Genomic DNA, 21,569 nt, shown 5'->3' with positions numbered 1-21,569 from the left:
GGGCAGTCCCAGGCTTGCACCCTTGCACTTTGGTGCTGCAAATGCAACAAAAATAATATGGGAGGCAGCAGTTATGAGTTATCAGTTCAACCTGATTGGCAAGAAGTACAAGCACTACTAAAAGGGACGCAGGTGGCGCTGTGGGTTAAACCAGAGCCTACGGCTTGCCGATCAGAAGGTCAGCGGTTTGAATCCCCGCGACGGGGTGAGCTCCCGTTGCTCGGTCCCTGATCCTGCCAACCTAGCAGTTCAAAAGCACATCGAATTGCAAGTAGATAAATAGGTACCACTCCGGCGGGACGGTAAACGGCGTTTCCGTGCGCTGCTCTGGTTCGCCAGAAGCGGCTTAGTCATGCCGGCCACATGACCCGGAAGCTGTATGCCAGCTCCCTCGGCCAATAAAGCGAGATGAGCGCCGCAACCCCAGAGTCGGTCACGACTGGACCTAATGGTCAGGGGTCCCTTTACCTTTTTAAGCTCTAGGCTATGGTTTTCCCAGTAGTGATGTATGGATGTGAGAGCTGGACCATAAAGAAGGCTGATCGCCGAAGAATTGATGCTTTTGAATTATGGTGCTGGAGGAGACTCATGAGAGTCCCATGGACTGCAAGAAGATCAAACCTCTCCATTCTGAAGGAAATCAGCCCTGAGTGCTCACTGGAAGGACAGATCCTGAAGCTGAGGCTCCAATACTTTGGCACCTCATGAGAAGAGAAGACTCCCGGGAAAAGACCCTGATGTTGGGAAAGATGGAGGGCAGAAGGAGAAGGGGACGACAGAGGATGAGATGGCTGGACAGTGTTCTCGAAGCTACCAGCATGATTTTGACCAAACTGCGGGAGGCAGGGGAAGACAGGAGTGCCTGGCGTGCTCTGGTCCAGGGGGTCACGAAGAGTCGGACACGACTAATCGACTAATGACAAGTTGTTATTCTATAGGCGATTACTTCTCGTTTCAGGGATCTTCACGGTCATTTCTTTCGTTCTGTGTAATTTCGTGGTTCCGTGACGGTCTTTTTTTCACCGGCCCTCTTCCTCCGGCTGCCCTTAAAGAGGCAGCGGCGATTACCCAAGACGCCCTGCCCAGCCCCACCCCGCGGCCGCCCTCCCCGCCCTCCCTGCCTCGCGGAGCCCGCGCTTGGCAGGAGGCTGCTGCCAAGAGAAGGCGCAGAGCCGCGGCGGGAAGCGAAAGCGACGTCTCCCCTTTCCGACCGGGGCGCCGCGCTGCCATGGAGTCGTCCAGCAACGCCGAAGGGTGCATGGGGCAATGCACCGGCTTCATGCGCACCCACAAGGGAATGATCCTGCTGGCCGAAATAGTAAGAGGGCGCGCACGGGCCGGAGGGACGGCGCGATCTGCAAAGGAGGCGGGGGGCTCCCGGGACAGGAGACGGGGTGGGTCCCTAACTTCGCGGGGCGGCGGACGCTGCGCTTTGCCCAGAAAACTTCTTTCTCGCGTTTCCATAACCCAGCTCCCTCCGGACCCCCCGTCCAGCAAATCGACGAAGTTCAGGTTTTCCAAAGTGGTTCGGAGGGATGAGTTGCAGCCGGGGTGCTCCAACATGACGGTGTGGGTCGGGCGGAGTCCGCCCCCCACCTCCCACTTTGTAAGTGGCTGGGCAAGAACAGGCGGTCACGTCCGTTAGTGGCGCCCGCCGAAAGTTGTTGGCATGTGTGGCACCGGGCGGAGGGGCTTCCCTCGAGCCCCTCGCCCCCCAAACCTTCCCCAGGATCCTCGATGCCTGTGCCAGCCCGCTTCCCCGCGCTGGGGATGGAACCCAGGCGTCCGAGGGGGCTTCAGCGGCCCCGCTGGAGATTGTGCCGGGCGGGGAAACGCCCTGACGGGGCAGACAGCGCAGCGCTGCCTCGGCCGGGGAAGAGTTAAGGAGGAGGGGCGGCGGCGGACGTGTCTCCCGCGCGTCGTCGGGCCGCGGGTGGAGGGGAGGAGGGTCACGGGACGGCTGCTGTCCAGGGGGAGAGAGGGAGGGACGGAGTTTGGAGACCGAGCGGGGTGCCCCGCAAGCCCAGAGGGGATGGATGAGCGAAGGGCAGTTGTCCCTTAAGTTTCTTCCAACGGCAGTGAGCCCTGGACGCCTGAAGCGCGTCGGTTTGCATTCGCTGAGCCCCGCTTTTCCCTTCCCGTTCCCTATTGCAACTCGATCTCGCCGGGCGCTTTGCGCGAGTTGGGCATCCTTAAGCTCCGCGGGGCAGAGACCCATCGCTTGCTGCGTCCCCTGGGCGGTGGGCATGGTGAGCATAGGGAGCCAGACTTCAACAAGCCGGGCTTCCCGGGTCCTCCCCCCTTCCCTTGATGCCTGCGAGGCAGAGGAGGAAAAGGCGCTTTGCAGTCCCAGGCAGGTTCCTGTCCCCGCGGCTGGCGGTTGTTCGACGGCCTTGGGGTGCCCGAAGCCTGGCTGCTTGCCTCTCCCTGCCCGCGCATGGCCTTGGTTTTGGGTGCGGCTGAGCGTGTGCCTTGCTGGTCGCCTCCCCGGAGCGCCGGGTGCGCGCATCGCGGGTGACTCACCGTTCCCGTCTCTGGGCACAGAGTGTGTGTGTCTGGCACGGTAACTGGGAGTGTCTCTTTGCGGTTTGAATTTACAGCACTGGTTGCTAAACAGTTGCAAGCTTGTAGGACCATGTGGTCCTGCTCCACCTCCCTATGACATAGATGGGAAAGGATAGGTTCTCCCCACCCTTCTGAATAGCTGTATATTTATCCTCACTAGTTGTCCTGGGACTTAGTACAGCTTTTATTTTTCTGAAAATAGAGCTGAACTTACACCACCCATCTTCTAGCTGAATTCTTGCTTCTCACGCGGTTGTTCAAGGGGTACAAGTTTCTCCAGAAAAATAAAAGCGACAACCCTCTTGCTCTCTCATAAGTTGCCCACAAGAACTGCTTCCAAGTAAACCTGTTTTGGCAATGTAAGCCAGAGCAAGGAAGCCACGCTGCCTATTTCAATACCAGGGTTCAGCACTGGAATATGTGGAAGGGATGAGAGTGTTTCTGAGCATGTGGGGTAATGGAGTCACTCCCACACACCTGGGATTGGGGGGGGGGACACAGGGTCTTTCAGACCAGAGGTTGGCCCTACCAGGCAGCTTTGCTCTGTAGCTCTTGGGGGTCTTAAATTCCCCCCTCCAAAAAAAATGCTTATTAAAAAGCCTCTAGACAAATCATTGGGGCAATAGGTCTTTTAACAGCAAGACAAGGAAGTAGAGCTTCCACGTTCAGTGGCAGTAATGTCAGTGAATACCAGGAGCCAGCTGGCAGGAACCCTGAGCAACGTACAGGGTAACGTTTTGCATTGGGGAAAGGCTGTCACTCCGTGGTGGAGCATCTGATTTGCACGCAGAAGGCCCGGGTTCAACCTCTGGCATCTACAGACACAGCAGGGAGAGATCCTGAAGCCCTGGAGAGCTGCTGCCAGCCAGTGCAGGTGGTCAGAGGTCTGATTCAGTCGAAAGCACCTTGCTACGTTTCTGTGCAAATCCCACTTGTCTGTTCTTTACCTACCCCTGGAGAGTGACTTCTAAGAGTGGAGCAGGACCCTCCCTTCGTCTTTTCAAAGAGGCATAGGACAATATGGCTTCTGTCTCCATTATGGGTGTAGCCCTTTCTCTGCCATCTGTGGCAGAGAAGCTGTTGCTCTCCCCGCTCCCTCTTTCACAAATCTTTGCCACCTCCATTAATAATTAACAGAAACCGTTTTTTCTAATTCAGTTTTTCAGCCCTGAGAATTGGAAGCAGAACCTGGACATCTTGAGTCCTAATATGAGTATTTTACCTTCACAAACTGAAGGATCTTAGGAATGTAGAAAACTGCCTCATGCAAAGTTTTGGTTGGTCCAAAAAGGATGCGCTTTAGCCAGCTTTTTAGACGTCTTTGTTCTAAGGGCTTAAAGCACAGTTGCAACTTCCCTCCTTTTGCACGATTCCTTGTTTGCCATGTTATCCTCACAGCAACCCTGTGAGGTAGGGCTGAGGAGAGCGACTGGGCCAACAACTCTCACTGAGTTTCATGGCTGGGTTGGATTTATAACTTGGGATTTTGCAGTCTTAATCCAGCCCTCTGTAACCGCAGTACCACACGAATCCTGTGTTATGGAAACCAAACAGGAGATTGCTATTACTCAAATGCTGCAGGACCGATAATCTACCTTTTAATCTTAGAAGAGAGCATGTTCTTTAAGGCTGCAGGGCTGGGTGTTGTATCTGCGTGGGAATGACAGAGGGTTTTCCTTTCTTCGAAAAAGCTGGGCCTAGGAATAAATAGCAGGTCCCAACAAGGCCCACAAGGAAGGTGAAGAGAACAAGGGAAGGATTTATGCTTGCCTGTGCCGTGCTACGCCCTGTCACTCCCAAGGGCTCGGGGTGCAGGTGCGAGTGCTGCCTTGCCTTGTTTTTAAAATAGCAAGCAAAGACCACATGTTCATTTAGTCGGTTTCTCTTTATCCATTGGAAGCCACAGTGGCTCCCATCTTCGTGGGATAAACAGAACAACACTCTCTGTGTCTGACTGCCCCGTTAAGGCCCAAATACAGAAGAGAACGTCCATTTGTTTCATATCGATTGAGGTGAAGTAAGTCCTACTGCTCAGTCGCCGTACAGTTGCTGTGTCAGATTAGAACATGGGTAGGCAAACTAAGGTTTGGGGGCCGGATGTGGCCCAATCACCTTCTAAATCCTGCCTGTGCACAGTCCGGGAATCAGCGTGTTCTTACATGAGTAGAATGTGTCCTTTTATTTAACATGCATCTCTGGGTTATTTGTGGGGCAAAGGAATTTGTTCATTCTCCCCCCCCAAAAAAATAGTCTGGGCCCCCACAAGGTCTGAGGGACAGTAGACCAGTCCCCTGCTGAAAATGTTTGCTGACCCCTGGATTAGAATCACGCTTTTCCTGTATTAAGCCAGTGTAGTGTTTGGGGATGAGGAACCTGGTGTGCTCCAGATGTTGCAGGACTGCATCTCCCATCATGTCTGAAGGTGGCCCCTGTTGGCTGGGGCTGATGGGAGTCAGAGTCCAGCCCTGCTTGCAGGGCTAGTTGAGACGTTGGAATAATGTAGCAGCCTAATGTCACCTAAAACCTGCTCCTGTTTCACTAGAGATGCCAGGCATTCAACAGGGGAGATTTTGCATGCCAGACAGATGCTCTACCATTGACCGGTCCGATGGCCAATCATAGCATTGTAGAATTGTAGAGTTGGAAAGGGACCATGAGGGTCATCTAGTTCAACCTCCAATCTTTGGCCCAACTTGGGGCTCAAACCCATGGTCCTGTTCTCCCAACTGAGCTACCCCTTCTTATATATCAGGTTCCCCATCCCTGATATAGCCTGGCAAAGGAAAACTATTATTTTAAACCATTCAACCCATTCTTTACTTTTACCCAGTCTTTTGTCGACAGTGTCTTCTGAATGTATTCCCTGCCATGCTATATAGGTGACACACATTCAAGGATGGTTCTGTGCAAGGCTGTCATTTGGGAATTGAGAGGAAATTGCTCCTGCTCAAGGTTGCAGTTAGGCGATTTCTGACTCTGGTCTTAGAGTTCCTCCAGACTTCCTTTTGCTCTGTGCTCTCCAGACACAACTCCATACTTTAAAGCTCTGCAACCAAGTAGGGTTTTGTTTTGTTTTGTTTGTTTGTCCTAGCGCTTTCCTCAGGAAAACCTATGTTTTGCTGCTGAACTGGAGCAAATGGCAAGCTGCAGAAAACACACACCTCTCCAACATCTTTTAGTCATGTTTTGGGAGTGGGGGGAAAATTCCAACCAGCTTTACTAAGGGCCAGTGAAACAGCAAAACAGTGAACTGTCTTTCAAGTTCCATAGAAATATCCCTCAGGTCTTATGTTAAAAGGGGGGGGGGGAGAGTGAAGGGAAATACATTGGTGGTAGAATTAATGTGAGAACCCCTGTCTGCAAATATCCACAAACTAATGTGGATCAGCAGTAGCTTTTATTATACGTTACAGGAAAGTAGATTCTGTTATTAAAAGAAGTTATTAACATTATACATTACACAGTATTTTTCATCGTTTTGAGGCTTGTGGGTTGAATTAGGTTAGTTAGTTAGAACAAGACGCACTCTCCCTTTTGGAAAATGTACAAGCATGTAGTTAATTCAGTTAGCATTCATTGGAACTAATGGGTTCCTTGTAATGCTGAGAACAAGTATGAAGATATTTGGCTGGTTCTTGGCCTACGAAAGCCGGATTAAAAATCACAGTAGGGATGGAATCCACAGAAGCCAAATTGGGTAGTATAGCTTAGTAGTTGGCGGGCCTGTAGTCTCCCCCCACCCACTGACACATCTCTATTATTTAAACTAATTGCCCAGTCCTGTGATTCCTCTCCTCCTGTCAGGTAACTAAATTCAGAATTACCCAAAGTAGATCATAGAATCATAGAATCATAGAATCATAGAGTTGGAAGAGACCACAAGGGCCACCGAGTCCAACCCCCTGCCAAGCAGGAAACACCATCAGAGCACTCCTGACATATGGTTGTCAAGCCTCTGCTTAAAGACCTCCAAAGAAGGAGACTCCACCACACTCATTGGCAGCAAATTCCACTGTCGAACAGCTCTTAACTGTCAGGAAGTTCTTCCTAATGTTTAGGTGGAATCTTATTTCTTGTAGTTTGGATCCATTGCTCCGTGTCCGCTTCTCTGGAGCAGCAGAAAACAACCTTTCTCCCTCCTCTATGTGACATCCTTTTATATATTTGAACATGGCTATCATATCACCCCTTAACCTCCTCTTCTCCAGGCTAAACATGCCCAGCTCCCTTAGCCGTTCCTCATAAGGCATCGTTTCCAGGCCTTTGACCATTTTGGTTGCCCTCCTCTGGACATGTTCCAGTTTGTCAGTGTCCTTCTTGAACTGTGGTGCCCAGAACTGGACACAGTACTCCAGGTGAGGTCTGACCAGAGCAGAATACAGTGGCACTATTACTTCCCTTGATCTAGATGCTATACTCCTAGATAAATAAATGCAGGCACAAGCATTGATTCACTAGGGGTGGGTGGGGAGAACACTTTCAAATATCACAAAACTTCTGTTAGGACTAACTAAAAACCACACTAGTGTTTGAATGTCACCGTCTCTGATAGGGTTTGGGTTTGCTTTGGGGCTTTTTAAACCAGCCCACGCATCAGTATTTGAAAGCAGCTCAATGCGCAGGAGATAATGGCGACTGCCACTCAGTCACAAGCTTCACTTGCTTATATCTATGCAACAAGCAGTGGTTGGTTGGCCTCATCTGCTCAAGAGCTTATATTCGTTTTTGCACAGTTGGCAAGATAACTTCAGTTGTCTGTTCCAAGCCCTTTAAAAAACCCATTTCCTTTTCTCTCTCAACTTTGCCCATGTAACAGCTCTGTATCCCGTGCCTGGGGTGGAGGACACACGCTTAATTCCTTTCCATGTGTTATGGGAAAACTCAACATATCCCACCTTTTGCTGTGCTTACAATGATTTGGCACATACAGGGATTCCCTGGTGCTCAAAGCACCTCCCATACATTAGCCTGATAATAATCCAACTGCTCCTTCAAGGTAGGGCACCCCCGCTACGCCCATCTTGCGGATGAGAGCGGTTTGGTGCCCTAAGGCAACCTGGTGAGTTCATGGCTCAGGGGGTGTTTTTAAACTGGGGACGGTCCCAGCTTGCATTCTTGGTTCATCTGTCAGCATTGTGCCTGAGGGGGTGCATGTTTCCTGTCCTTGGCTGCTATCTGCTTATCTCCCGCTTGGACTACTGCAATGCGCTCCATGTGGGGCTACCTTTAAAGGTGACCCGGAAACTACAACTAATCCAGAATGTGGCAGCTAGACTGGTGACTGGGAGCAGCCGCCGAGACTACATAACACCGGTCTTGAAAGACCTACATTGGCCCCCAGTACGTTTCCGGTCACAATTCAAAGTGTTGATGCTGACCTTTAAAGCCCTAAACGGCCTCGGTCCAGTATACCTGAAGGAACATTGTTCTACCTGGACACTGAGGTCCAGCACCGAGGGCCTTCTGGCGGTTCCCTCACTGCGAGAAGTCAAGCTACAGGGGAACCAGACAGAGGGCCTTCTCGGTAGTGGCACCCGCCCTGTGGAACACCCTCCCATCAGATGTCAAAGAGAGCAACTACCAGACTTTTAGAAAACATCTGAAGGCAGCCCTGTTTAGGGAAGCTTTTAATGTTTGATGCATTACTGTATTTTAATATTTTGTTGGAAGCCACCCAGAGTGGCTGTATTATTATTATTATTATTATTATTATTATTATTATTATTATTATCCTTCTTCAGCGCTATTTTGTGCCTTTCCTTTGATTCTGCCACCCCCTATATTAGAAGTTCTTTCTGTGCTTCTGCTTTTAACTCTTTGGCATTCCTCTTGGGCTCTTCCCGTGGCAATTCTCTCCCCGCTCTTTATTTCTGGCCTGTGAAAGTGGAGGCCTGTTCCTTTACGTTTTTATTCTGGACCTTGGCATACTTGGCAGGAGGCTCCTAGTTTGTTTAGCTGTTGCCCCAGTGATTCCCTTCACACACACACACACGCTGCTTCCGCCTGGCGCGCTGGCAACCTCAGTGTGCTGACGAACAGATTGGCCCTTTGTTTCCAAGGTCCACAACTGGAATGTCTAGCTGTAATTGTGTCTACCAGTTGCCACAGCTGGAACATCTCCTGCAAGTGCTCTTCCTTCGTTGGAGGAGAAGCCCTGTGCCCTCGGACATCTTTGGAGAATGCATGCCTAGGAAACCCATGTTAAATCCCTGGCATATTTAGCTTAAAAATGTATTTGGTAGCAAGGCTGGGTGGTGGGTGGCGGGCAGGCAGACCCATGCTTGAGAACTGGAGAGGTAGAGACTCTGCCATCTATATATAGAGAGCACAAGTGAGTGAGACTTGAGGCCAAGGCATGCTTATTTTTCTCTCCAAGATCTGCCCGTAAATAGAATTCTAGTCCTTCAGGCTCTGGCAGGTTAATTTGCCACAAAGCAGATGGAAAACCCCTTGCCCCAAGGTACCTATGTAGCAGCAGTCCCCACCACACCCAGATATCCTTTGGGGTGTCCCTCTTTAAAAAAAAAAATTATTAGCAATTTCAACATAACAAAGTATCAAAACATATCATATTCTTTATTTCCCCCCTTCTCCCCACCCCCATTAAACCCTCCCTCCCCCAGAGACTTCCCTCAGCTCCTCACTCTGATTTCTCAGCACATATTGCTCTCTGCATGTTAAAAAATTATACATAAACCTTACATTATCTATCTGCCATGTTATCAACCAATAAATTTGTGGATGTTTATTCAAAACCTGCCAAGGAGTTGAATTCATTCTGTTGTCTTTTTAGATAATTTGTAAAAAGCTCCCATTCTTCCTTAAAGTCACAGTTGTCCTTGTCCCGCAGTTTGTATGTCAATTTAGCCAACTCTGCATAGCTCATCAATTTTTCTGGCCAAGGGGTGTCCCTCTTGATACATTGACGTATGAAAATAAATGGCTGCTAGATTATGTTACCAAGCTAGAAAACTTTTTCATTTTACATGCAGCATAATGTCACTTTGTAGCTTGTGTGTGTGTGTGTGTGTGTGTGTGTGTGTATACACAGACATACTGCCAGCTACTTGGAATGCAAGCAAATACAAATTCTGCTTTTTTTTTGTTTTGGGGCTGGAAATCCACTAAGCTGTTAATTTATCCTGGTGCCCAACATGCTGGTTTTGCGCAGAGAAGCAAGGCCAGGTAGGGCCCAAGAGTGAGAAATCTAGTGTGCGTCCAAGCCACACTTTTGAAAGTCTGCCTTCAGCAATCTCTAAAGGCGCACATCCCTTTCATGGGCTGTGAAAGTAGCTTCATGAATCAAATTCTTGGCAAGGAAAACAGGCCCTGATGCCGTCGTGCACAACTCACTGACTCAGAGTTTCTCACCAAGTTCCTTGATTCGTCCACCTTCCTTCCAAGATTGGTTCAGTTCCACCAAAGCCGATCTAAGTGAAATTGTGGAGAAATTCTTTCTGAAAGGCTGGAACGTCTGGTCAATAGAGCATGGTCGCTTTTGGAGACAGAAGTTTGGCAGACTGGACTGAACATCTCCCATGTAGGGAAAACTGAGGTTAGGCTAAAAGGTAAAGGTAAAGGGACCCCTGACTATTAGGTCCAGTTGTGGCCGACTCTGGGGTTGCAGCGCTCATCTCGCTTTATTGGCCGAGGGAGCCGGTGTACAGCTTCCGGGTCGTGTGGCCAGCATGACTACGCCATTTCTGGCGAACCAGAGCAGCTCACAGAAACACCATTTACCTTCCCGCCGGAGTGGTACTTCCACTTTGTCATGCTTTCGAACTGCTAGGTTGGCAGGAGCAGGGACCGAGCAACAGGAGCTCACCCCATCACGGGGATTCGAACCGCCGACCTTCTGATCGGCAAGCCCTAGGCTCTGTGGTTTAACCCACAGCACCACCCGCGTCCCAAGGTTAGGCTATACTAGTTTAAAATGCAGGTGAGGATTATGGCTGAATGCTTCTTTGTCAAAAGCATCTAGGTTGTGCAATGCTAGCATACTGGGGCAGGCAGAGATGTACCCAATGCGCTGGAGTATTTACAAAGAAAAGATCTGAGCATATCAGACCACCCTGCTCAGCAGGGCAAGCCCAGGACATTTTTGCACCTGAGGCGAACCGTAAAATGGCGCCCTCCACAGGGAAGAAGAAGTGAGTGAAGATCTACATCGAGAACAAGGATGGAAGAAGACCAGCACCACCTCCCATTTGCCAAAAGGCCACTACAGTGGTACCTTGAGTTACAGACGCTTCAGGTTACAGACTCCGCTAACCCAGAAATAGTACCTCAGGTTAAGAACTTTGCTTCAGGACCTGCCAAGGAAACTGAAGAACATTTTCATGTATGTGACAACAGCAGCAAGAGTCTTAATAGCACAAGGATGGAAGAATGAAGAAATCCTGACCAAAGAACTGTGGCAAGAGAAACTGATGGACTATGCGGAACTGGTGAAACTGACACACAAATTGCGTGATAAGGACAACTGTGACTTTCAGTGGTGTAGCGTGGGGGGTCAGGGGGGGCCGGCCGCACCGGGCGCAACATCTGGGAGGGGGCGCTCGCCACCTCCAGAGTCGCCGAAGAGCCTCGGGCGCAGGCTGTAGCAGAGCCCCATGTCTCGCGGAACCGACAGCTGTGCGCGCGTCCGGGCTGAAGGCGTCCGGCAGGCAGCAGCTCTCAGCGCTCGCTGCGGTCCCGGCCGCGGAGGGCGCACCAGGCAGCCCCTCCTCACAGCCCTGCCGCCGCCGCTGCTGCTGCAGCTGCTGGGCCATGTTGCATTTTCCTCACCTCTCTGCCCTCCTCCTCCTCCTCCGGGCAAGCGGCGTCGTTTGGGCGGCAGCGCCAGCGGCAACTCACCTCAGATCACCTGACACGACCCGCCGCCGCCGCCGTGGCTACCTTACCGTAAATACCCCAGCCTAGGCAGCAGCAAGAAGAAGCTGGCAGCGACGGCAGATTAGGGGTTAGGGGGCGCAAATTACTTGCCTTGCCCCGGGTTAGGGGGCGCAAATTACTTGCCTTGCCCCAGGTTAGGGGGCGCAAATTACTTGCCTTGCCCCGGGTGCTGACAACCCACGCTACGCCGCTGGTGACTTTAAAGAAGAATGGGAACCTTTTACAAAGTATTTAAAGAAACAACAAAATGAACTGGACTCCTTGGCAGGTTTTGAATAAACATACACAAATTTTTTATTGATAACATATAGACAGATAAATTGAGGATCTTTACAATTTTATAATATGCAGAGAATAACATGTGCTGAAAAAAAACAGAGAGGAGCTGAGGGAAGTCTGGGGGAGGGTGGGTTTTTCTTTTGGGGAGGGGAGAGAGGAAATTGGGGGGAATGATGATGACATGGTTTTGATAAATTGTTATGTTGAAATTTCTAATAAAACTATTTTTTTAAAAAGAAAGAACTTTGCTTCAGGATGAGAACAGAAATTGCGCACTGGTGGTGCGGTGGCAGCAGCGGGAGGCCCCATTAGCTAAAGTGGTGCTTCAGGTTAAGAACAGTTTTAGGTTAAGAACGGACCTCCAGAACGAATTAAGTTCTTAACCTGAGGTACCACTGTATGGAGGTGGTGGCCAAGGAGGGGGCAGATCTAGCCTTGCAGAAGCATGCTGCAGTCGTTGCTGCCACTGCAAGAGCAGCAGTGGGCGGGGCTTTCCTTGGAGGCTGGATCTGCTGTCCCTGTCAATCCTGCTCCCTGTGGCGGCTGCCTCACATTGCCTCATGGGTGGAGCAGCCGTGTGGCCCAGGCATTCCAAGTGGCGCAGTCTCAAGAAGGCTGCTGAGCGTTTTTAATTTCTTTGCTTTCACACCGGAATTACTAACGGTTTATAGTGAGTCTCAGCTAATCCTGCAACAATCCTGGTAATACCTGAACAGATATCAGAGAAATAAATTGTCTACTGCAACTATATACCAATATATTATTATTATTATTATTATTATTATTATTATTATTATTATTATTATTCCCCCATCCATCTGGCTGGTTGCCCCAGCCACTCTGGGCAACTTCCAACACATACAAAAGCATCAAACATGAATAGTAACAATCTGATCCAATATAAAAAGTCACAATAACTTTAAATTATATCAAACAAAGCAACATTCAACAATCCATCAGAATCTAACAGAAAACAGTAAAATTAAACATCAGGAAATAATAATTACAGTGGTACCTTTGCACGTGAACGAGATCCGTTTTGGAGCCCCGTTCGCATCCTGAAGCAAACGCAATCCACGTTTGTGCGTCTGCACGTGTACGGGTCGTGATCCACTGCTTCCGCGCATGCACATGATGTCATTTTGAGTGTCTGTGCATGCGCGAGCGGCGAAACACGGAAGTAATGCTCTCCGTTAGTTCCGGGTTGCCGCAGAGCGCAACCCGAAGCTACTTCAACCCGAGGTATGACTGTAAACAGTTTACACTTATCAACCACAAGAAGGAATTACCAATCTATAATCAATAAAAACAATAGCAAATCGCAGTGCATAAAATACCATGAAACATACAAAACCATGTAAAAAAATCAAATTGAGAAACAAGGACACACAATTTATAAAACTATTTAAAAAAAAAATACCCCTGAACTCCTCTCTTCCCAGCTTCTGGTCTGGGAAAGGGCTGGAATATGTGGCAAGGCAGGTGGAAGTGGCATTGCCTGATGAGGAGGAAGAAAGTCTTTCTCCTCTCATAAAATGATATGTCATTATATTACCTGTTTACAACAACTAACTAGGGCTGGGTGATATCCGGTTTTCAACATTGTGATATATCACCATCTAAACATTATGATATATTGATCTATGCCGGGGTAGGAGTGAGAACAATCTCCTGAGCACGATGTTGAATTCCACCCACAGGCTCCTTCAGTGGAGGGAGAACATAGCCGTTGTGGCTGCTAGCTGAGCAGGAATAGCAATAGGGCTATATCTGCCTGCCTAGCTAACAAGGGCTGGTGATATGTTTTTAGGCACCAGGCAAAATTATTTCTCTTTAATCAGGCCTTTGGCTGATTCTATGTCCTTTTAAATGTGTTTGTGGAAGGGAGCATTACTGGTTTGGCTTTGTTCTTGCTTTTATTATGTATTTTGTGTTCTCATTTTGTATTTTTATGTTGTGAACCACACTGCGATCTTCAACGGGCAGTATATATTATAATTAAATAATAATAATAATAATAATAATAATAATAGTAGTAGTAGTAGTAGTAGTAGTAATGTGTGCTCTACTGAGCAGGCCATGAGATCATTTGGAGTTCCTGTTCCCAAAGTGTCCTAAACCTCTTGCTGGAACAGGTAATTTTCAGTCCCAGGGTTTCACTTCTGAACCCCAACCTACAGTATTAGCTCTTTGAAAAATGCTTCATTTATGATTACTATTAAGTCTATTATTTGTACCCCACCCACCTGACTGCCAGTTCTTCTCTCGGAGCTTGTCTTCCCCGCTCCTTTTCATGAGTTCTGCCCTTTGACGGCTCTTTTTCTCCTTTCTCTGCCAGATTGCGTGCATCCTCATCCTGATCTGTTATGGGGCCTCCGTGACACCAGGCTACTCGGGTTTAGCCTGCTTCATGCTCATTTATGGCATTGTCATCTTCATCTTCTTCATGTGTAACTTGCACCACCAGATCACTTTCATCCACTGGGGATGGACGGTAAGACTTCTCTTCTGCCCCTGGCACTGGGGTAGGGCAGGGCATTCACACAGCATGCCCAAAGGGCCTAGGAATGTGGGGCCCACATCACTTTACAAGAGCCTTCCCCACCTGGAACTACAACTTCCATCACCCCCAGTCAGCAGGCCCAAATCATCTGGATTGCAGGCAAGAGGGGGCAGATTAGATTGTGGTTCAGTGGGGGAGAGCAGCTTGCATGCATCTGTTGCTTAAAAGTATAGGCCAGGCATAGGTAAACTCGGCCCTCCAGATGTTTTGGGACTACAACTCCCATCATCCCTGACCATTGGTCTTGTTAGCTAGGGATGATGGGAGTTGTAGTCCCAAAACATCTGGAGGGCCGAGTTTGCCTATGCCTGGTATAGGCTTTGTCCCTGCCCTGCTCCTTCCTCCAGTGTGCTGGGGAGGAAGCAAACCAGAGGCTGTCTTCAGGTTGCTTGTCAGCCAGCACTCACGGGATGTCCTCCCAAACTCAAGAACAACACTTTGCACACCAATATGAAATCATTCTGCAGTTTGTCCCCCACCCCACGCCTACTGGCTGAGGACAGGGAGTGACCATGATCCGAGCACTGCGCGCTGAAACTGCTTAAAGCATGGGTAGGCAAACTAAGGCCCAGGGACCGGATCCGGCCCAATCGCCTTCTAAATCCGGCCCGCAGACGGTCCGGGAATCAGCGTGTTTTCACAGCAGTAGAATGTGTCCTTTTATTTAAAATGCATCTCTGCGTTATTTGTGGAGCATAGGAATTCGTTCATTTCCCCCCAAAAAATATAGTCCGGCCCCCCACAAGGTCTGAGGGACAGCGGACTGGCCCCCTGCTGAAAAAGTTTGCTGACCCCTGGCTTAAAGCGTGGGGTGGGGAGGTTTTCCTTGCGGACAACCATGGGCATAGCCAGGATTTTTGTTGAGGGGGAGGACTTTGTTAGGGGGGCAGAACCAATGTGATTGGTCAATTAGTTAAGTATTTCTATTGTTTTACTTGATCTGGGGGAGGGCAGCTGCCTCCTCTCTTGGCTACGCCCATGTGGTCAACCCTTCTGGGTGTAGCTTGGCTAGTGACCGTCAGGGCAAAAGAGGTGACTCTTGCCCTTGTAGAGTAGGCTTCGTTCCAGCCATGCAAACTTATGAGGTTTCTACACACCCAGGCAAGCAACAGATGTTGTTGTGGTTCACGGACACTTCCCAATGCCGTACTAAGCCCTGTGGAGGCCCCTAGGAAAGCAAAATCCTGCCCCTCGTGCGGGCACTCTGGTGGGATGACACTGAACTAAGAAAGATTGGTTGTACATTTCCTTCAAGATCAAATCAATATTATTTTCACCCTTTGTCACGGTGCCCCTAAAAGGCATGGGACCCATAGAGTGGTGCCTACTCAACCTATTTAGTAATCTGGTACTGACACTTTCCTACTAGCTGAGGAGAGTGCGGTGCAAGACCAGTGAGGGAGGTGGTCTGGGCATGGACTGGAACGTCGATCGAGGGACAGGCAAAGTCCTGGAGAACGGCATTGAGCCCCCAGACCTGAGGATTCCCACCCCAGTTTAAAGCAATGAGCAAACTGGGGCACTGTGTCTCCACTGAAACAAACCAAATTCTGCATTTTAAAATATCCTGCCTACATTGTGCTGAGTAGAACAGGGGATGGCGACGTCCTGGCAACCCGTACAATGTGTTTGTATGTTCTTTACTTAGCTATTAGGGATGTGGGTGGTGCTGTGGTCTAAACCACTGAGCCCCTTGGGCTTGCCAATCGGAAGGTTGGCCGTTTGAATCCACGCAACGGGGTGAGCTCCCATTGCTCTGTCTCAGCTACTGCCAACCTAGCAGTTTGAAAGCATACCTGTGGTAGTAAATAAATAGGTACCACTGCAGCAGGAAGTTAAACGGCATTTCCATGCACTCTGGTTTCTGTCACGGTGTCCCATTGCGCCAGAAGCAGTTTATTCATGCTGGCCAAGGAAAGCTGTATGCGGACAAACGCCGGCTCCCTTGGCTTGAAAGCGAGATGAGCGCCACAACCCCATAGTCTCCTTTGACTGGACTTAACCATCCAGGGGTCCTTTACCCTTTTACCTTTATAATTCGCTATTTAAAAAAAGCAAGGACCCTGTCCTCTTTTCTGTTGGACTCAAAAAACCCCATCTACCTTGAAGTTATGGTGGTATTAAAAATATGTGTCAAGGATTGGCTCAGAGGTAGGTGGTTGGCTCAGCTAATCGTGCTTTAACTTCGACAACCCTAGTTCCAGTATTAACTTTTTTCTCCCTTTCTGTTGCCTCCTTTTAGGATTTCATAAGGGCTCTCATTGGGGCTGTTGCTTTCCTCATCACATCCCTTATCGTTCTCATAGGACACAGAGATGGAGCTGGCATCGCAGCTGCGGTACATAGAAGCTAACAAAAATTCATGGAGGGGAGGGAAAGGAAGCTGGAGTGCTGATTTGGCCAGCAGTAGGAATATGTAGGAATGTTGTTGTGAACAGGGAGACACGTGGCACATTTGGGCTTTGCTAGTTGGAGAACTGGACCTAATGGTCAGGGGTCCCTTTACCTTAGAGGAACGTGGGTGGCGCTGTGGGTTAAACCACAGAGCCTAGGACTTGCTGATCAGAAGGTCGGTGGTTCAAATCCCCGCGACGGGGTGAGCTCCCATTGCTCAGTCCCAGCTCCTGCCAACCTAGCAGTTCGAAAGCACGTCAAAGTGCAAGTAGATAAATAGGTACCGCTCCGGCGGGAAGGTAAACGGCATTTCTGTGCACTGCTCTGGTTCGCCAGAAACAACTTAGTCATGCTGGCCACATGACCTGGAAGCTGTACGCCAGCTCCCTCGACCAGTAAAGCGAGATGAGCGCCACAACCCCAGAGTCGGCCACAACTGGACCTAATGGTCAGGGGTCCCTTTACCTTTACCTAGTTGGAGAACTCTTGTAAGGATCTCCTCTACACCCCATTTAGCAGGCCCCTTTGAGAAAGGACCTCCAGACACAATAAGAGGGCTCTCTGCAGGCACAGCTATATTAAGGTTACCAGATTTTTTTCAATGAATCCGGGGACACTTTTAACTTCAGTAGGGGTGAATGGATTTTGTCAGGGAACTGATTTGTAAACTTGGGGACTGTCCCCAGGAACGTCTGGTAACCTTAAGCTATATGGCATGCATGCAGTAAGTGGGGAAATAAAAGTTGTTCATCCTTTCTCATAGCACTTTGTGGACATCCAACGAAGCTGAACTTTGGAAGGTTTAGGACAGATAAAAGAAAGTGCGCATTCAAACTATGGAAGTCACTCCCCAGGAAGCAGAGAAGGCCACCAATTTGGGTGGCTTTAAAAGAGGATTAGACAAATTCGCAGCCCTAGCAGCAAGCAGTCTGGCTTAGTCTCCATGAACCAGTTGCCTCCTTCAGTATGTGGCAAATTAGCCAGCATGGACCACTGTCTTGTCAATATGCATGGGTAATCCCCAAATACTGTGCCCAATTGGCTGTGCAAGATCGCATGCCTCCGTACCCAAAAGAGATCACTATGTATAGTCCTTCAATGGTTTAAATTTGGAGCCTTTCTGAAACAATGCATGAATGATTGGCTGTGCCTCTGCACTGTGAATCCTGTATAAACACATCTGGGGCCCATTGTACTGCATACACATTATGCTTTCAAAGCATATTCAAAGCACATTCTTTCCCTCAAATAATTCTGGGCACTGAAGTTTAAGGGTTCCTGGGAGTTGTAACTCAGAAGGATAAACTGCACTTTGCAGGGTCTTCGAAGGTCCAGTGTGCACTACAGCTTTGTGTTGCGCTGGGTTTCCTCCTGTTGAGTTCTTGGGTCTTTTCTTCATCTCCCAAACACAAAGAAGTTAGCTTATGGCTTTTTCACTTTTGCAGTCACAATTTGCCAAACAGGAGTCTGAAACGATGGATATACTGTTGGGTACTTTCAAGCCATGCTGATTTTTTTGGTGAGCATGCGCTTTAAATCACTCCCACTTGAACTCAGTGGGACTTCAGAGAGCTTAACTTTGTCCAGCTCACGCCCCAAATAAATGCACAATCAGTGCAACCGAATCAAAATTGCCATGCCATCGGCGCAAGTAGCTACTTTAATTTAGAAGAGGCAAAATGAAGCTTGACAACCCAAATAGAGGAATAAATGGGACTATTCTACCAAAAGCAACTGCCAATAATAATATAAAAAGCCCACTTCCTACCTGGAGTACAACTGCAGAAATGTACTCTTAAAAGCAGATAGAAGCCCATACTAAACTTCCACTTCCTTCCGACAGGTGATTGGAATGCTGACAGGAATCCTTTTTGGCTACGATGCCTACACCATCTTACCAACCCTCAGGAAATCACATGCAGCAGCTCCCACTGGTAGGTCTTCTCTGTGCAAGGAAGAGTGTGATCCTGCGGCAATTGGCAGCTCTTAGATGACTTTTGCTTGGTGTAGCAGTAATCAGCCAGCCAGCCAGACATAAGAGAACTTGCCAGCTAGTATGCACACACGGCTGAAGGGTTTGCATGCTGAACAAGCTCAACTCTGTTTCGTTTCATTTGCAAGCCTCAGCCTTCCTCACTCAAGGCCCCAGCTGAGTTACCATTCAAGTTCTAACTGCTCAGAGCTGGGTGCCCTTTCCTGTTTACTCTGCATCCAATTCATTCCCATTGCCGGCGTGGTAGTTTGTGAGTACCATAAACACTGTGCTTTGATATGTTCCCCTAGCAGGGTCATCCTAGAAGGGGCCGAGAGGGGCCCCAAATTTTCAAGGAGGTGACCAGGTCCCCTCAATATTCCACAGCCTACCCATGGCAGATATGGGCCTCATCGGGCCTCCCCACAGCTGGAGCTTCCCTTTTAAAATGCAGTGGTACCTCGGGTTACAGACACTTCAGGTTACAGACTCCGCTAACCCAGAAATAGTACCTCGGGTTAAGAACTTTGTTTCAGGATGAGAACAGAAATTGTGCGGCGGCAGAAGGAGGCCCCATTAGCTAAAATGGTACCTCAGGTTAAGAAAAGTTTCATGTTAAGAACGGACCTCTGGAATGAATTAAGTTCTTAACCTGAGTTTGACACCAGAGCAAATTTCTCTCCACTTTTACTGTGTGAGGTGATGTCCATGCTTGCAGACCTTCAAATTGTAGTTGTGATGGATTTGGGATTAGAACATGCAGTGAAACCAGATGATGGAGAAGCAGGATGGACAAGTCAGGCAAGGAAGAGAAGAGGGAAAACATTGTGAAACAGCAGCCAGGTCCTATTCAACAGTCCAGGAAAAAGGGAAGTTTTCCAAGTTGATCTTGTGATTTTGCAAGTCACACTGACTAATGTTTTTGCTGCTTACACCACTTGTCTAATCTCCCTTGTTGAAGGTTCACAGTTCCACTTGGGGGGCAGGAGCTATGTTTTGTATGGTACTACAGTCGTAGTGACTAAGCCCCTCTTCTGCACTGCAAGGTGCAGTCATTTGATTAATGCACCACTCACTTGATGGTGCCTTGTCTGTGTTTCTGCGATGGTTGTTCATTTGTTGTTGTTGTCTCGCCCAGTCTACCAGATGTTTAACTGCTATATACAGCCTTAGAAATTAGCACATTTTGCACCTGGCTTTCGACCAAGTGAAGATGCCTGGATTCCAGGATGGTGTCTGACATATCCACCACCTGGAGATGCATGCCTGGGGATCCTTGGATCTGGACTGTTTTCACACACTAATAGCCCTTCCTGTCAAATTCTATCCGTTATATTTTATCTGCCCAATCGGAATGAATTTCTGGAACCAAAATGCTTTTTCTGTGCAACCTGAGCAGGAGCAGTCACAGTTAAGAAAAAGAGGTCGGAATAGGCCAATATCTATGTGGACTGTCCCTGGATCAAGTGCCTTTTCTTCTTTAAGTTCTCCAAGCTCTTAACTGAGCTCAAGGTTGTCCTCTGAACTACTCAGATGTTTAACTGTGAACCAATCCCAGTCAGTCGTACATTTGAAAAATAAGACTTTAAAGCTGTCTTGCCCCAAAATGGCAACTAGACATTCCGTTTTGGCAATTGTAACCTTGGTTTAGGGCAGGCACCCCCAAACTCAGCCCTCCAGATGTTTTGGGACTACAATTCCCATCATCCCTGACCACTGGTCCTGTTAGCTAGGGATGATGGGAGTTGTAGTCCAAAACATCTGGAGGGCTGAGTTTGGGGGTGCCTGGTTTAGGGAGACATTTGGCCCCTAGCTTATATATCTGAGTTTCTAACACTGGCTTATATACTAAAGCCATTCCCAGAAGACCCCCATCTCCTTAAGTGTAACTAGATATACTCAAAGCACTTGACCAAATTGAATGGTCATTTGTGTTAAAGATACTGGAGATACTGAGTGCGAAGAATCACTTTCTTCATGTAGCAATCATGCAAGTCAGTGGTGTGGTGTCTGCCTCTTTTGCCCTCCAGAGAGGACTGCCATCTCACTTCTTCTCAGTATTAGTGATAGAGCTATTTTATCTTATATTATTTTCTGCCGATTTTGTTGTTCCTTGTTCTTTATCATTACTTGTTACATTGAAAACATGATGATTTTGGCATTTGTCTGCTCCTTTACAGGTCCATCAGATGGGATCTGAAGACACGCCGTTCTCTTGCTTCCACATCATGACTAGGCCCCAATCCTGGACCCATCACCTTTAGTTTCCTGCTGGATCTCCTGGTAGAAAACTACCCCAGTCTATAAATTTGACAATGTCACCCCTCTCTTCTGGACGTCTCAGTGAGGTTCACCAATTTTTGAGAAAGATAATTCCACTATTATTTCCGCCAACACTCTCTCCTATTTCTGACTTACTGTAATTGTGGAAAACAAAGGTAGCTTCTGTCAACTTGATAAAAGAATTATTGGCCCCCAATAAATGGGCTCATTGAGGGAGGACGGAGAGGGGAAGCTTCAAATCAGTTTAGGGGCTCAAGCAGTTTACACAGTGGGCTGAGGGGGGAGGAAATGGGACCCCTGGATTCTATCTCCAGTTCTAGGAAATGGGGGGTGGAGAATGGAGTGGAAGAGAACTCCACAGAATCATTTTAAGTGCCTTCCTTTTTCTGTGCCTCAGTTTCTCCTCATTTAAAATGGGGAGAGCGGACCAGAGGCTGGTGCTTGCATCTAGTTAGCTTATGCTCACTCTGGGGTCTCCAGCCTAAGAGATCACCATTTTTAAGAAACATAATAAAAAAGCTTAGGGAGCGTGTGTTTTGATGACTCTAGAAGACAATGGACCTAGTTCCTTTGAATGTTGTTGAGAATTTATTAAACCACCTTGACTGCCAATTATAA

The 21,569-nt window shown here is 48.5% G+C and overlaps 1 protein-coding gene and 1 long non-coding RNA gene across 2 annotated transcripts; both read left to right on the top strand.

Moving 5' to 3' along the window:
- The first annotated feature begins 1,033 nt into the window (after positions 1 to 1,033).
- Positions 1,034 to 21,569, top strand: PLP2 (proteolipid protein 2). Its single transcript, XM_083594154.1, has 5 exons — positions 1,034 to 1,318; positions 14,078 to 14,233; positions 16,545 to 16,640; positions 18,540 to 18,630; positions 20,849 to 21,569. Exons 1-5 carry the CDS (start codon positions 1,229 to 1,231, stop codon positions 20,866 to 20,868), a joined length of 453 nt encoding a protein of 150 aa, XP_083450280.1. The 5' UTR covers positions 1,034 to 1,228; the 3' UTR covers positions 20,869 to 21,569.
- LOC310753072 lies at positions 9,226 to 11,724 on the top strand. The gene is made up of 3 exons (XR_014543150.1): positions 9,226 to 10,120; positions 10,478 to 11,064; positions 11,669 to 11,724. It is a non-coding gene; the product is annotated as an uncharacterized lncRNA (long non-coding RNA).

This window comes from Podarcis filfolensis, assembly GCF_964270895.1.
Source record: "Podarcis filfolensis genome assembly, chromosome: 17".
In the NCBI taxonomy this organism is placed as follows: Eukaryota; Metazoa; Chordata; class Lepidosauria; order Squamata; family Lacertidae; genus Podarcis; species Podarcis filfolensis.
This window is presented reverse-complemented; position numbering and strand designations above follow the sequence as displayed.

Bases quoted from the DNA above. Each gene is read 5' to 3' on its own strand.
- PLP2 (XM_083594154.1), top strand. From the start codon at position 1,229: ATGGAGTCGTCCAGCAACGCCGAAGGGTGCATGGGGCAATGCACCGGC. The intron at 16,641-18,539 runs GTACATAGAAGC...TCCTTCCGACAG, and splicing joins GAGCTGGCATCGCAGCTGCG to GTGATTGGAATGCTGACAGG. The intron at 18,631-20,848 runs GTAGGTCTTCTC...GCTCCTTTACAG, and splicing joins ACATGCAGCAGCTCCCACTG to GTCCATCAGATGGGATCTGA.